Below are 16606 nucleotides of genomic sequence, written 5' to 3' on the forward strand. Positions count from 1 at the left end.
TCTAAAACTTCTTGTTCATCAGTTTCTTTCTTTTTTGTTTTTCCCCCTTTGCACTGAGGAATAAATGCCCATCTGATAAATGCATCATAGCTCGATGCACCTCCCATGCAAATTTTGAAGCGTTGCACTTTTAGGTTGGAGCAGGGCGGACCATAAGAATCAATATGATTTAAATCAGACCAGTTTAACTTTGATGATTTCAATCAAAATTTTCCAGCAAAAATAGCCCCGAAAATAGTTTTTTTTTTTTTTTATTTACCATTTGTCCACCTTTTTATGCTTTTATGTGCAACTGTCTTTGTAATAAAATCAAAGAATTACTCAACAAAGAAAAACATAGATCAGGCCGAAAACGACCAAATCGGAGCATCGAGTTTTCTTTCTACGTTCCACTTTGATAGTCAGTTACGTAAAATTCTATTTTAAGCAAATCAAGACGCAAAATCAGAAAACACAGACTTGAAAAGTAATGTCTTATCGGCAAATAAGAACGCGAAAGAAAAAACAAATAAACTTTTTAGCCAACTAAAAATATCAAGCTGTGTTCTTTCTGTATGGTGGGGGTTAATCAATAAATAGTTGTTAATTAAACTGCACTTCAAATTTACAGTAATTGTTCATCCGCATTGTTATCAGTGTTCGGACGGATTGATCAATTCATCTGCCATGTTTAAAATTACGTGTAGCGATAAAGAGTATACTATTTTCTAGCTATACAGCGATTTAAATCAAATTATTGTGATTTAAATACAATAAAGATGATTTACTAAATGAATAAAATCGTGATTCTTTTCTCCCTGATAGAAAGTGAGTAACGTAAAAGTTTTTTTTTTCCCCAATAAACCCATTTTTCTCCACCATGAGAAAAAAAAAACAAGAAAAAAAAACGGACTGGGAACAGATAAAATTACGAGTAATCATATACCCAACGTCTCAAAGTGCTAGCCCACTTTTTTTTTTTTAATCTGTTTTCAGAGTTTGGCTTTTTATTAGAGTTAATTGAACTGCTCACCTCGATTTTTTCACGCGCATCGTTAACTATTTCTTTTTTTTTTCTTTTTGGACAATTCTTCATATCAAACAAAAGTATTCGCTTGAAAAAAAACAACTATGCTTTAGTTATATTTACGAACATTATTCACTCTTTTACACCTGTAGGCGCACATTACAAGTGCACCTCCGGGTTCTGGAGGCCATGGGCCGAGAAGTAGGTACAGCGAGGGCAGTCCGGGACGCCATCGAGAGACTGAGATCTAAGAACGGATATGAAGTAATGAATGGGAACTGGGAGGTATATCATAAATTCCCCCCCCCCCTCCCCCCGCCTTTCAGCCGAGGCGGCATCCATTTATGGGGAAACTAACGGGGGTGCGGATGAGGCGAGATCACGAAAACCGTGCAGTACAGCGAAAGCTGTACTGCACGGAGAGGGTGGAAAGAAAGAACAGGGGAATCCCAGCCCCTCTCTCACGTTCTTTCTTTTTCCTCCTCTTGAGCAGGTCGGCATACGCTCTCTCCCCTCTAGCTTCGGCTGTACTGCACGGTTTTAGTGAGACGGAGTGTAGGGCAAGGGCTTTTGGGGGAGCCGGGAGAGCCCTCGTGTAGCTGAGTGTTCCATTGCAAATAGGGAGGGTGGGGGGAAGCATTGCAGACGTAGAACAAAGAAGCAGCTCAATGTAGAGGGAGGGGATATATAGTATAAAGTGGGAAGAGATTGCGGAGCAATTAAATTATGAAGATTCTGTCGTGTATGGATTGGCAGAGACGGAGATATATGGAGGAACCACCCTACTCGTCAGGTTATTTTTGGGTGGGATGCAATCGGTAAGGAAACCGGAAAGGAAGCGGATTGGGTGTGCTAGTGAAAGGACGGGGCTGTAAAAGGGTGAGGGAAAGATGCAGATAACATATGTGATTAAAATGGAAAATTAGAGGTTTTGACACGCTCATTGGATTTGTTTATCTGAAAACGGGGACTGAATACACGAGAGGGGAAAATGCACAGCCTTTGACGTGTACCTCTAACAATGTGGGAGAAATTGGCATTAACCGGGAAATAATTATCTTAGAAGACTTTGGCGTATATACAGATTCACAAGGGAGGATACCACAAGAATTTTACAATGCTCTTGATCTAGTGCTGGTTAACGTCCATGTGATATGCGATGCAAAAATAACGTGGGAGTGAAACAATTCGCACTCAACAACTGATTACTATCTGATGTTTAGCAAATTGCATAACAAATTAGGACACTCACAAATAGGTGACGAAGGCACAATCAGCTTAAGGAGTGATCATGAACGACTGAAAATAACATTTGGTACATCAAAACCAGAATCACAAAATATTGAACGTGACGACACTATACGACGCCCGACTACAAGAGGTAACAGAACGAATTGAAACCATATGGTCCAGACAACCGGAAGGAGAACGGACATATGACGATTTAGTAAACACTTTTAAAAGAGAGTTAGGTAAGTTTAAAATCAAATAAAGAGGAACAAGGAGGAGGAAGAAGAACAGACCGAAAAGCTGGTGGAACAAAGAAGTTGATGCGGGCATAGCAGGGCGACAAGACGCCACATAAAAGCACAGCTGGGCGGGTAAGCAGAGAAAAAAGGGGGAGGGGGGGGGGGGGCACACCCACTGAAGTAGCATTAAAATGGGATACATTTCAGGAAAGAAAAAGAGAGGAATCCGCTCTGATCCAGGCTAAGATTGGTATAACTGGAACACAGTGGAGGTAAATAAAATCGATAGGAAGGCAGTAGAGAGGGCAAGGAAAAAAACAGAAATGTTACATTATTCATCGACTACACAGGAGGGGATAAGTGTAGAGGGCGAGGGGTCAAGGGAATTTATTAAACAAACAATCGAGGCAACATTCGCAGAACTTGATCTGAACGAGATTGGACAGAACCCAGACAACAACGCGACACAAGACGATACCACTAACGAGACAACTGAGACGACCACGGTGGAATGGGACAGAGCAGAAATCAGGAACGGCGACAGGCCCAGATGGCATAGGAATGAGACTGGTCAAGACACTAGGATTAACAAAAAGCAAATTAAAGTTAAGACAGGCAACTGATCAAATAATTATGGGGGACAGGTACAGAATGATTGGAAACTAAGCAGAATAAGATTACTATATAAAGGCAAGGGATAGCGTAGCATCATACCACCCAATAACAGCTACTTCGGTCCTGTACAGACTAGCGATGCAGGTAGTAAAAAAAAAAAAGAATGAAAGAAGGAGCAGAAAACATTCTAGGTGAGCTAAAGAACGGGTTTTCAAGAGACAGAAGATTAGATGACAAATTATTCATCCATAGCAGAGAGGGTAAAAAGAGAAAAAAATGCCCTCTCCCTCTCACCCTCGTGTCGTCTGCTCCGCCGAGTGGGCAGTACCTAGCATCCGGCTGGTGTGCAAACTCAGTTTAAAATCCCGTCATTTTGGAAATTTCAAGCGCAGATTTCGGTATGCCAGTTATCGTGTATTACTATGCTAGATAAAAAAGACTAACAGAGTCCAATTGCGCTGTTATCTGCGTGCAAACAAAAAAAAAATAAGGAAAACTGTGTCAGACTGGCCGGTCTCTCCGGCGAAAAGTGAATCCGGTTGCTGTACCTTTTTTTACTATACAAAGTTCGTACTGGTGTAGGCCTTTAGCGACGATGAGTGGATGTCTGAAATAATAAATAAAAACGCGCCCTCCTGCCGCAATACACGCAGTAGTTGAGGGTAGTACTGCCGGCTGACTCAACTGCTATTTAAGTAACGGAAAAAAGATATGTCAGTTGGTCATTTACCGAAGTAGAACAACAGAGAGCTCTAGGCTGATTTTGGAGTAGCCATAACTATTCCAAGAACGCGGACCACTTCACAACGGCAGCCACGAGCGGGAGTTCATGTTCCGTACAGCCCGCCGATACAGCCCAAAGATGGAGAATGGCAACCTCCCGTTTTGACGTCTGCTAGCGGAGTCGGGCGCGTGCCCTCTCTCTCGTTTTACCCCGCCGAACCCGCTGAATTTCCCGGATGTATGGAGAGGGCGCTGATGTCGAACAAAGTGGTGCCGCCCAGGGAGTAAAATAACCTTTATGGGTAGCATTTTTAGAGATTAAAATAATCGTACGACATTGTAAGTAAAAAAAAAATAACTGGTACACCTGAGGTAATATTATTTAGATGCATATTAGATTAGGCTTTTACAACAGGTATACAAAGTAATAAGGTTGTTATAAGACGGGACGCAGAAACAACTGAGCCAGCAGCAATAAAAAGAGAGCTCAGGCAGGGTTGTCTGCTATTCACGGTTGCCAGGTACTCTTAGGTTAACCCGCCAAATAATTGTGAGATATAGGAGCCCAAAAAATAGCCAAATGTCGGGCTATAAAGATCGCCCAAATAGCCCAAAACATAAAACTTTATACAAGGTATTTGAAACATCCCTTTGAAACGCTGATGCATGCATTTTCAAAAGAAAGCAAAAAGAAGAACAAACATTATCAGTTTTCAAAACCAATGGTGGAACACTGGGAAATCATTGCTGTCAGTGGCAGATTCAGAGGGGGGTCAAAATCTCCTGACCCCCCCCCCCCCCCCCCTGAATTGCGAATCTGGCAAATTTGGGCCGGGAAAAGGGGGGGAGGGGGGGGGGGGGACAGGTGTTTTCTGAAATATCGCTGCCTACCCCAGCACTAAAAACAGCTGCGTCCGCCTTTGACTGCAGTACTAAATTGAGCCCAAAACCAAGTACATAAAAAAAAAAGAAGGTCGCGTCTCCGCGATCAATACCAATAATGGCGCCCTATTGTATTTTCAAGCCTTTGATTTGTATATTTTTCTCTCCTGCTTTCTTGGGTTGATTGTAGTGTTCTACGTGGCTCAGAAACTTCAACGAAATAGGCCGAATATGATTCGCAATATCCGTAAATGACAATCGCACGTTTGTATTTTGACTCTGACGGCTGTATTTTTCGTTATAAACGGCCCACACTGGCAAGCGCTCGGAGAGCAGCGAGCGGAGACACGTCACATCCGGCGCAATCGTGACGTAGTTTGTCTCGGGATGGGTAAAGCTGCGGCGAGGCTGACGTCGTCAGGATGCCCTAGCCGTTCCAGTTACCGAAGTGGTCGAAGCACGCCAGCGATCGAGCAATCGCAACTAACCGCTAAGCTGCTTTTGTGTGAATTTTGAGTGACGGGTTAATCTTCTATAACCTTGTAGAGGGAGAATAGCGACTTCTGGGACCATACCTCGGCAAACCTCACTCATGAGGGCCCTCACTCACCCTCACTCACCCTCATCTTCACAGGTGAGGTGAGGGTGAGTGAGTTTCTGAACCAGGAAAATTCATGAGTGTGAGGGTGAGTGAGGGCCGTGAGGGCCGTGAGGGCTGTGAGGGCGGTGAGGGCCGTGAGGGCTGTGAGGGCGGTGAGGGCCGTGAGGGCGGTGAGGGCCGTGAGGGCCGTGAGGGCCGTGAGGGTGGTGAGGGCCGTGAGGGCGGTGAGGGCCGTGAGGGCCGTGAGGGCCGTGAGGGCCATGCAACTCGGAGCAATTCGAATGCGTTTGAAGCGGCTGCATCCAATCAGGGACGCAAAATTTTCACGTGATACCTCGTGCCGGTGATGATGACACCGAAAGACTTGGTTCTGGTTTGAAATCGATCGTTTTTTTTTTGGAAATAAACTGTTTCAGAAAGGTGCATTAGTATTCTTAACGAGATTTAAATGCATAAAAACACGTTTATAACGCGTAATTGTGTCTAAATAGTGCAAGAAATATAAAATTGTATGATGACGATGGCAAATTGCAGCAATTCGTTGCTGCGTGTGATCGCGGGCGGCCCGCGTTGCTGGTGTAGCGACGTAAAGTTTCTGGGCGAAATTGCCCCATCTGAAGCTGGCCTGAGTGGCGTGAGGGCCATCAGTGCGTGAGGGGCGTGAGGGGTGTGAGGGCCGCAAGGGCGGTGAGTGGCGTGAGGGCGGTGAGTGGCGTGAGGGCCGTGAGGGCGGTGAGGGCCGTGAGGGCGGTGAGGGCGGTGAGTGGCGTGAGGGCTATGAGTGAGTGAGGGCTGTGAGGACGGTGAGGGCCGTGAGGGCCGTGAGGGCGGTGAGGGCGGTGAGGGCCGTGAGGGCGGTGAGGGCCGTGAGGGCGGTGAGTGGCGTGAGGGCCATGAGTGAGTGAGGGGCGTGAGGGCCGTGAGGGTGGTGAGTGCGTGAGGGCCGTGAGGTTCAGTGAGGGTGAGTGAAGGGCTGAAGGTGAGTGTGACTGTGAGGGTGAGGGTGAGTGAGGGGCTGAAGGTGAGTGTAGCTGTGAGGGTGAGGGTGAGTGAGGGGCTTAGGTGAGTGTGGCTGTGAGGGTGAGTGAGGGCGACCTAAAATGCCGACCTCTGTCTGGGACACACAAAAGAGAGCTCCGTCGAAAGTGGAGTTCCTCCCTCCCCCCTTCTCTTGTACTGGCCGTAGAGTTGTCATGATGACGTCGAAACAATTATCGTCAATACCTGTCAAGGTCCCTAGACGGGCATTACAAACGAGGCTTTAGCAACATCCACCAGGTGCTCTCTGCTAATCGTTTAATTCGTTTTGAAATTATTTTTCGCGTCTTTTTTAACAAAATATTGGTGTGTCCGACGTGATGCTGCTCCATCGAACACGAAGGGCTAACACGCGCTTTTGTAATTCGCTAAAACGTCGATTAGCTCAAATTGCCGCTGTTCGCTAAAACGTCCTTCGCTCATGTTATATACAGGGTGTCACAAAAGAAAATTTACACGGTCTTTTTTACCGCAAAAATAAACTAGGCATCGCCGAACGCTCATTCTCCGCCCAAAGGTAGAGCTAGAGGTCACAACCAGATGCCAAAGTTTCAGCCCGATCCGATAACTTAATCGAAAGTTATAAGTGATTTTCTGAAAATTTCAATGGGAAAATGGTGGCCGACGGAGTTTTCGAACAGATGGGGCTCTATGGCACCAGAAACCGAAAACGAGCAAAAATGGGCTCCATTTTCCCATTGAAATTTTCAGAAAATCAGTTATAACTTTTGATTAAGTAATCGGATCGGGCTGAAACTTTGGCATCTGGTTGTGACCTCTAGCTCTACCTTTGGGCGGAGAATGAGCGTTCGGCGATGCCTAGTTTATTTTTGCGGTAAAAAAGACCGTGTAAATTTTCATTTGTGACACCCTGTAGAGCCATTTCCCACCGAGTTCGTTGTTAGGGTAACGCCGACAAGGTTTGACCAGAGGAATAGCAACAAATAATGTTATTAATCCTTTTTTCCTTTTACGATCTTTCAAAGGTTATTTTGGTGGTTTCCCACACCGTCTAGTGAAGTTACAAAATTGCACAGCGGAAGCAAATGGACCTTTTCCGCATACCGACGGCACCAGGCGGTGGCTGCACGAACTAAAAATCGAGGTGTGGGGGGCCGCGAGGCCCTGCCACGTTATTTAAAGTGAGGACATAGAACGAGACAAGCGAACGACGTGTCTGCCTGTGATGGCAGACACGTCGTTCGCTTCAGAGCATTCTCTTGCACGCGCTCTCCGAGGCGCGTGCGCGTGCTGCGCCTCGAGCCATCTCTTTTATTTTCATGAGAAGAATGGACCTGTGGGTGCGTTGCATCCTACAGATATGCCCCCCCTTAGCGAGGAGCCCCGACGAGCGATTAAAGAAAACGAAAAGAACAACGACAACACACAATTAGGGCGCTAGCTCTGGCCATGAGTTTGTCCAATGAACTTGAGCAGACTTCCTGCGACACTTCGGACTTTCCTCGCGCGTCTCACATGTGATGAGGTTCACGGGTGCGTGCTCGAGATGGGCTGGCTTTAGACGCTCGAGAGCGATGGTGTCTCGTCGTCCATTGATCTGTACAACGAAGCCACTTGGCTTCTTTTCCAGAACCGGGAACGGTCCCATATAGTGTGGTTGGAGCGGTTTCCGTCTGGCTGTTTGGCGCACGAACACATGCGTTGCACTGTGTGTCAGAAAACGATGTTTATTGATTCGATTAGTGAGCGGATTACATGTTGCTACACTGGCTACGCCATTGCTGGATCTCTGTCTGTGGCTTTAGCTCGGCTTGGCTTTCTCGACAGTCCAGTGTCTTTTGCTTGGCTTGGCTTCCTTGACATCCCCCTTTTTTCGTTTAGAGATCAAGCCTGACGACTGGTTTGATTATGCGACCTGATTTGGTAACGGTGGTTGAGTCTGCCGGGTTCTCTCGCTGGGGGCTGGGGCATACTCGGCTGTCGGTCACAGGCTGTGGCGCATGTGGCTCGATGCTGGTAGTATGAGTTTTTGCAGCGTGGTGTAGCTCAGCCTTAGTCGGACGAACAAAGGACGTATTGCGACGGTACTGTCCCTTTGGCGTCTGTACTATCACAGACCGAGGTTCTTCCGAAAGACGTACGACTGTTCCAGGAACCCATCTCCTGTTTTCTTCCCAAACTTTGACTTTATCGCCTGGGGCCATGGCAGGGGCTCGTTTGGAGTGCTGGTCAGCGTAAGCCTTCTGCTGGTTGCGCTCGTGACGCAGCTTGTCCGGCACGCTTTGGATTATTTCGGGCTTTAGTAGCTTGTTGTGTGTGGGAACTGGAGTTCTTGTCCTCCTGCTGTACAGTCTTTGTGCAGGTGAACCCAGTTCTTCACTCCTTGGCGTGTTTCTGAAACTGAGGAGGGCCATTTGTATGTCGCTTCCATCCAGAGAGCATTTTCGGAGAATCCCTTTTCCAGTCTGAACGGCTCGTTCGGCAAGACCGTTTGACTGCGCATACCTCGGACTTGAAGTCACGTGCTGGAAGCCCCAGTCTCTGCTAAAGTTCTTGAATTCTTGTGCTGCGTAGCAGGGACCGTTGTCTGTTTCAATCACTTTGGGGACGCCATGAGTTGCTAGCCACTCTTTCATGACGTTTACAACTTCTTTTGACGATTCTCCTGAGAGCTTCTTGAAGTCTAGGTATCCAGAGTAAAAGTCAAATTTGGGGGTTTTACGTGCCAAACCAACGATGGGCATCTGGCACGCCCCAGCGGAGGACTGAGGATTAATTTCGACCACCTGGGGATCTTTTGACGTGCAACCGAAAGCTCGGTTACACGGCGTCTTCTCCGCAATAAGCCTCCGTCAGATTGCGGGCACCTCGGCCGGGATTCGAACCCGCCACATGGGGATCCGTAGGCCGACGCTCTCGCCTCGGAGCCACCGAGGCGGCGGGTATCCAGAGTAGCTGTCGACAATGACAACGTAGGACTTTCCTTCGAAGTTGAAGAGATCTGATGCTACTCTTTCCCACGGGAGGTCTGGTATTTCTTTGAGATGAAGTGGCTCTCTCGCTGGTTTCTTGTCAGTTGCTTGGCATGTGGCACATCTTTCCACGTAGCATTTGATGTCTGTCGTTAGCCCTGGCCAGTATACAGTCTCGCGGGCTCTCTTTAGACAACTGTTTATGCCTAGATGTCCCGCGTGGATCAGGACGAGCAGTCTGTTTCTCCAAGTTTTCGGAATGACTATCCGATCGCTTCTGAACAACATGTCTTCATACACAGCAAGTTCATCCCTAAATGACCAATACAGCTTCATTGGGTCACTGAGCCCTCTTGTGGTGCTTGGCCATCCTTCTTTCGTGGCTTGGATCACTTCTTGGATTTCTTTGTCTTGGGCAATGTCCCTCTTTAGTTCTTCCATTGTTTCAGGTGACATGGGTACAATTGCCATCACTTGTATGTCATCTGTATATGCACCTGCCGACTCGTTCTTGATGCAGTCTCTGCTCAGTAGATCTGCGATCACGAGTTCTGTTCCTTTCTTGTAGACGATTGCTGGTGCGCACTGCTGTACGTCAAAGAGAAGTCTTTGTAGTCGAGGAGGGGCTTTGCTCAGCGGCTTCTTTGCGATGCTCTCGATCGGCTTGTGGTCAGTCTCGATGGTTAGAGGTCTTCCATAGATATATTGGTGAAATTTCCGGCAGCCGTATCGGATCGCTAGTGCCTCCTTCTCGATCTGAGGGTAGTTCTGTTGTGCTTCCGTCATTGCTGCTGAGGCGTAGGCAACAGGCTTTCCTTCTTGTAGGAGAACAGCTCCTAGGGCTTTTGAGCTTGCGTCCACTGAAAGGGTCATAGCACCATTAACGTTGTAGTATGCGAGTGTTGGTGCACTCTTCAGCGCTTGCTTGATTTCGGTCAGTGCCTTGCTCTGTTCCTCTGTCCACAGGTACTCAGTGTCCTTGGTGATGAGCTTTCTCAGTGGTGCAGTCTTGTCCGCAAGGTTGGGCACGAACTTCTGGAGATACTGGATCATCCCTAGCAGTCTCTGTAGCTCGGTCTTGTTCTTTGGTTCATTTAACTGGTCGATGGCGGCTACCTTTTCTTGGTCGATCTTGAGTCCTTCTGCAGTGATTTCGTGACCAAGAAACTTGACTGCAGGCTTGTCAAAGACACACTTGTCTTTGTTGAGTTTAGTGCCAGCTTCTTTCAGAGCATCCATGACCTTCTTTGTAGTTTCTTGCAGCTGTTCGCTTGTTTCGGCATACACCAGGATGTCGTCCATGGAGTTGACGGCGTTCGGAATCCCTTCCAGGATTCTGCTGATGACTTGTTGAAAAACTTCCGGTGCTGTGGCTATGCCAAATGGAACTCTCTTAAAGCAGTACCTGCCCCACGGAGTGCTGAAGGCTAGATACTTTTTGGTGCGCTCTGACACTTGCATTTGCCAAAATCCTTTCTTGAGGTCTAGCAGAGTGAACCGCTTGGATCCTCTGACATGCGCAACAATTTCTTCCAAAGTCTTGAGAGGATAGTTTCGTCTTATAAGAACTTTGTTCAGTTCCACTGGATCGATGCAGATCCTGATCTTTCCTCGCTGCTTCACAACAACCATTTCACTGCAGAATGGAGTTGGTTCTGTGATTTTTTCGACGATTCCTTTCTGTTCCATGCTCGTGAGCTCTTGCTTGACTTCATCCATAAGTGCATATGGGACCCTTCTTGGTGGCTTGTTTTCCAGCTTCTTGCTTGCTTCCTCTTTGACATCGGCATCATAGACAAAGTTCTTGATGCAACCGATGCCTTGAAATATTTCGTCATCTTCTTGCGTTGCTTGGACTGTGTGCACTCTCTTCACGAGGTTGAGGAGCTCGCATGCGTTCTGACCCAGAACTGGTGTCACGTCAGAGTTCACGACGAAAAACTTCAGTTTCGCCGGCTCATCACGGACAGTGCATGCTTCTCTCACCTCACCGATCACTTGCATCTTGTGATTGCTGTATGTTGCGATTCTTTTGACTGGCGAAGGAAACACTTGTAGTCTCATGGCTTGGACGTTCTTGTTTGGGAGGACGTTGCATTGCGCTCCTGTGTCCAGTTTCATGACAACTTTAGTTCCACACTTGAACTGGATCTCTTCTTGCCACACCGTCTTGCTTGTCTTGGTTCTCAGCTCCGACACATACATTTCTTCTTCAGGGTCTTCGTGGTTGTCGATGGCATGGACCTTGTGTTGCACCATACTTCTGCTTGATCGGCACACTGCAGCAAAGTGTCCTTTCTTTTGGCACTTGTTACACGTCTTGCCATACGCTGGACATTCTTTTGGTCTGTGAAATCCTCCACAGAAGCTGCATGCTTTTCTTGCCATTCCCGAATTCGTTGGCGCTTGCTCTTTTGTCTCCGCGACAGTCTTCTTTCTCGGTAGCTGCTTTGTCTTCTTCGTGACGGCGTCGACGGTCCTCGTTTCTTTGTTTACGATTTCTTTGAGCTGCTGTGACGCCTGTTCGCTCGCTTTGCAGAGATTCACGGCTTTCTGCAGGTCGACAGTCGGGTCGCTTAGCAGTCTTTCTCTGACATCGTCATTGGTGATGCCAACGATAATGCGATCGCGTAGTAGTTCATCAGTCAGCTCACCGAACTTGCATTTCTTTGCTTGTAGCCTTGCGGCCGTCAGAAACTCGTTGAAAGTCTCGCCCTCTTTCTGCTTCATTTGATTGAACCTGTACCGTTCGTAGGTGGGGTTGACCTTCGGGTGGAAGTGCTCTTTGAACCGTTGCTTTACGATGTCCAGGTTTTTCTTGTCGTCTTCGCTCAGTGGGAGCGTTCGGAACACGTTCTGTGCGTCTGGGCCGATGACAGTCATGAAGTTCGCTACTTGAACTTCGGGAGGTTTCTTCTGTAACTGGATCGCTGTTGCGTACCATTCGTAGCTCTGAAGCCAGTCGTCCCAAACGTCTGGCGACTGCGACGACAGATCAAGAGGCCTCGGCGTCTTTAGACCACCTTCCATAGTTTCGGAATCGGCGCTCACGTGCGTCGGCTTGTTTGTATTGTTTTAACGGCGTCTTCTTCGCTCCGTCGCTCGAATCAGTGGCTGTATCGTTTCTGCTGAGGTTCTTCTTTCTTCTTCTTGGTAGATCCCGCTTCTGTCACCATGTCAGAAAACGATGTTTATTGATTCGATTAGTGAGCGGATTACATGTTGCTACACTGGCTACGCCATTGCTGGATCTCTGTCTGTGGCTTTAGCTCGGCTTGGCTTTCTCGACAGTCCAGTGTCTTTTGCTTGGCTTGGCTTCCTTGACACTGTGCAAGTCCTGAGAGACGTAAGGAGTCTTGGCAGATACCGCGCGCGTAGGAACTGGTCGTAGGTCTGCAAAAACCTCCTTCAGCTTTGTGGCGTAGTCTTCTGGCCTCGTGTTTGGAGACGGGTCGACCTCGAAAAAGTCCGATGGTAATCGGAGGGTCGTCCCATAGACGAGTTCAGAGGTTGCACAGCCGAGGTCCTGCTTCAACGCCGTTCGAACTCCGAGTAAGACGAGTGGAAGCTGTTGTACCCATTCCTTGGAGTTCGCGTGGGCCATGAGCGCGGACTTGAGGTGTCGGTGGAAACGTTCCACCCGGCCGTTAGACTGCGGATGGTATGCAGTTGTCCGAGATCTCGTCATGCCTAGGATTCGGGACAACTCGGTGAACAAGTTGGATTCGAATTGACGCCCTCTGTCGGTGACGATTTCAGATGGGCATCCGAAGCGCGCCACCCAGGACGAGACGAATGCCTCGGCGACGGTGGCTGCAGTCATGTCGGGCAATGGTGTAGCTTCCGGCCACCTTGTGAAGCGGTCGATACAGGTCAGGATGTATCGTTGCCCTTGAGATGTCGAAAGGGGTCCGACCAGGTCGATGTGGACCTTGTCGAAACGGGCATCTGGTGGCAGGAAGCTCGTGGATGAAGGCACGGAATGACGGTGAACCTTGGCTCGTTGACATGCCAAGCAGGTCCGCACCCAGTCACGCACGTCGGACTTCAGCCGAGGCCAAACTTAGCGATTGGCCACTAGCTTCTGTGTTGCCTTCACGCCGGGATGCGACAACGAATGAATGGCATCAAAGAGCGGCCTTCGTAGCGCCATCGGAACGAATGGGCGATGCGTTCCTGTGGACGTGTCGCAGACGATGGTGATGCCTCCTGGGAACTCAACATCCTCTAGCTGGAGAGAGTTGTTTGATGTGCGGAGCTGCTGTAGCTCCTCGTCGGATGCCTGATGACGAGCCAGCAACGTGATGTCGAGTTGCGGAGCAGGCGAAGGTACGGCGTCAATTCGGCTCAGTACATCAGCGGGGACGTTTGATTTCCCTTTGATATGCCGGATGTCCGTCGTAAACTCCGACAAGAAGGCCAGCTGTCGGATCTCTCGAGGGGTATAGACAGAGCTTGAGTTGCGGATGGCGTAGGTGAGTGGTTTATGGTCCGTCCAGATGACGAAGGGGCGACCTTCGACAAAGTGTCGAAAGTGCCGGACGGCCAAGTACGCTGCGAGCAGTTCTCTTCCAAAGACGCTGTAGCGGGTCTGGGCGGGCTTTAACTTCTTGGAAAAGAAAGCTAGGGGCTGCCATTCACCGTCCACCTGTTGTTGTAGGACCGCCCCAACAGCCGTAGCTGAAGCATCTGTCATGATCGAGGTTCTGGCATCGTGTTGTGGATGTCGCAGAAGTACAGCGTCTGCAAGTACAGTCTTTACTTCGCAGAAGGCTTGCTCCGCGTCTTCACTCCAAGGCAGGTTGGTAGTGGCACGTGCAGTCTTTGCTAGTAGAAAATCAAGAGGCTGGAGTAGCCTCGCGCAGTTCGGAATGAACCGTCGGTAAAAATTTACCAGGCCGAGGAACTGGCGAAGCTTTGTGATCGAGCTAGGTCTTGGAAAGTCCCTGATCACTTGCACTTTCGACGGCAAAGGTCTGATGCCGTGTCGGTCCAGTCGATGTCCCAGAAACTCGAGTTCTGATCTCCCAAACTCACTTTTTGCGGCGTTGATGATGATGCCGTGGTCTGAGAGTCTTTGGAAAAGAAGACGGAGGTGGTTGGTGTGCTCCTCCTTTGTCGAGCTAGCGACCAACAAGTCGTCAACGTAGGCAAATACGAAGGGAAGCCCGCGCGTGACAGCGTCGATGAATCTCTGGAATGTTTGAGCCGCATTACTGAGGCCAAAGGGCATGCGGAGAAACTCAAACAGACCAAACGGAGTTGTAATAGCTGTCTTTGGGATGTCTTCGTCAGCGACTGGGATCTGGTGGTACGCGCGGGTAAGGTCAACTTTCGAAAAAATGGTCGCGCCTTGGAGGTTGACAGTAAAGTCCTGAATGTTTGGGAGGGGGTATCTATCGGGCACTGTGCTCTTGTTCAGTGCGCGATAGTCGCCACACGGTCTCCAATCTCCGTTCTTCTTGGACACCATGTGTAGGGGAGACGCCCAGCTGCTTGACGAAGGTCGGATAATTCCAAGCTCGAGCATGTGCTCAAATTCTTCGCGAGCGATGCGGAGTTTCTCTGGAGCCAGACGACGGGGTCGGAAGTGAACCGGTGCGCCCGTTGTTTCGATGTGATGGTGGACATCGTGCGAAACCGGTCTGGTCCAGTCAGGAGCTCGCGTGAGGCTTGGAAAATCCTGGAGAGGAGGTCGGAATGGCCCGTCGATGTTAGAGCAGACTGACGCGAATCCTGCGGTGTCATTTGTTGAGACGCCTTGCACGGAGAGTCGCGTTGTGGAGTCGAGCAGACGTCTCTCCTTGACGTCTACAAGGAGGCTGTGGTGTTGTAGGAAGTCAGCGCCGATGATCGCGTTGCCTACGTCTGCGACCAGGAATACCCATCGGTAGACTCGTCTGAGGCCAAGATTTATGGTGATGGACCGTTCCTTGTAGACGGGGATCGACGAGTTGTTCACAGCCCGAAGGTAGTAGATGGGCGTCTGTGATCGATCCGCGCGTTTTGCAGGAACAGCGCTTACCTCGGCCCCGGTATCGACGAGATAACGGGTTCCCGTAGTCCTGTCGGCGATGTAAAATAGGCGACTTCCTGGTAGGTTCTGACTACTCGTTGCCTCTATCGGTTTGCTCCAGGAGCAGGGACGAAGGCAGTGCCGAGCGTCGGAGCCAAAGCGACGATGGTATACGCAGACGTCCGCTGAACTTGCGGAGCGGGAACGGTCAGCATTTCTGCAACGAGATGTTGAACGTCCACGTCGTTGTTGAGTGCGTGGACGATCTCGCCGGTGAGTTGCCGCGGTAACACTCTCTTCCAACCGCTGGCAAAGCCGCTCGAGGTTGCCGTCAAACGATGGAGTGCCTGGCGGGGCAGGCATAGCTTCGATCACTTCCGTCTTCTGCCGCCGATGTAACGCTGGCGACGGGTGTAGTGGCAACTTCAATAACGGCGTCTGCCAGGGCTGCGAGGCCTGTGAGGTCGAGAGCCGTAGCGGTGGCCAACACCATCTGGACGTTGGTTGGGAGGCGCTGAATAAATAGCTCCCGCAGCAGAGCGTCGCCGACCGTGTTGGCGCGATCTCCAAGGAGCTGAGTCATCCGCCTTAGCAGCTGAGACGGACGTCGATCGCCGAGTTCTTCCGCCGAAAGAAGTTCTTGAAGGCGGGAGCGATCTGATGCCTCGGTTCTCTGCAGGAGAGCCGCCTTCAGCTGGTCGTAGGAAGCTGTGGCCGACGGTTGCGCAAGGATGTCGTATACTTCGTCGGCTGCTGCCAGCGACAGCGCCGAGACGACATGATGATACTTGCTCTCCTGGCTCGTCACACCGCTGAGATGAAACTGGGACTCAGCCTGCAGGAACCAGACCCTCGGGTTTCTGTCATAGTACGGCGGAAGTCGGACTGCAACCGATGAGATGGAAGCCGGGGATCCGGCTGCTGCTCTTTGGGGTTCGCCGTTGTCCATGGTCCTCGACCGGGTCACCAAATATGTGGGGGGCCGCGAGGCCCTGCCACGTTATTTAAAGTGAGGACATAGAACGAGACAAGCGAACGACGTGTCTGCCTGTGATGGCGGCTTCAGAGCATTCTCTTGCACGCGCTCTCCGAGGCGCGTGCGCGTGCTGCGCCTCGAGCCATCTCTTTTATTTTCATGAGAAGAATGGACCTGTGGGTGCGTTGCACCCTACAGAGGAAGTGACCTACTCGCGCTACCAATCGATAATGGGAGCTACGCTACCAGTTTCTTCGCTCTCTGAGCTGCTGCGAGTGCCGAACAGGACTTTAAAGAGGGGGAAAAAAAACACGACCCAAACGCCGTGATTTTCTTTCCCCAAGCGG

The 16606-nt window shown here is 49.6% G+C and overlaps 1 protein-coding gene and 1 pseudogene across 1 annotated transcript; both read right to left on the reverse strand.

Annotated features, from left to right (window-relative positions):
* Nucleotides 1–8594: 8594 nt before the first annotated feature.
* On the reverse strand, nt 8595–12587 carry LOC121046740 (uncharacterized protein K02A2.6-like). Its single transcript, XM_040501302.2, has 2 exons — nt 9216–12587; nt 8595–8689 (listed from the first exon to the last, which is right to left on the reverse strand). Exons 1-2 carry the CDS (start codon nt 12295–12297, stop codon nt 8595–8597), a joined length of 3177 nt encoding a protein of 1058 aa, XP_040357236.1. The 5' UTR covers nt 12298–12587.
* Nucleotides 12533–16306, reverse strand: LOC121837178 (annotated as a pseudogene).
* Nucleotides 16307–16606: the final 300 nt, after the last annotated feature.

The sequence above is a fragment of the Ixodes scapularis genome, unplaced genomic scaffold (genome assembly GCF_016920785.2).
Source record: "Ixodes scapularis isolate PalLabHiFi unplaced genomic scaffold, ASM1692078v2 PGA_scaffold3__209_contigs__length_174095766, whole genome shotgun sequence".
Lineage (NCBI taxonomy): Eukaryota > Metazoa > Arthropoda > Arachnida > Ixodida > Ixodidae > Ixodes > Ixodes scapularis.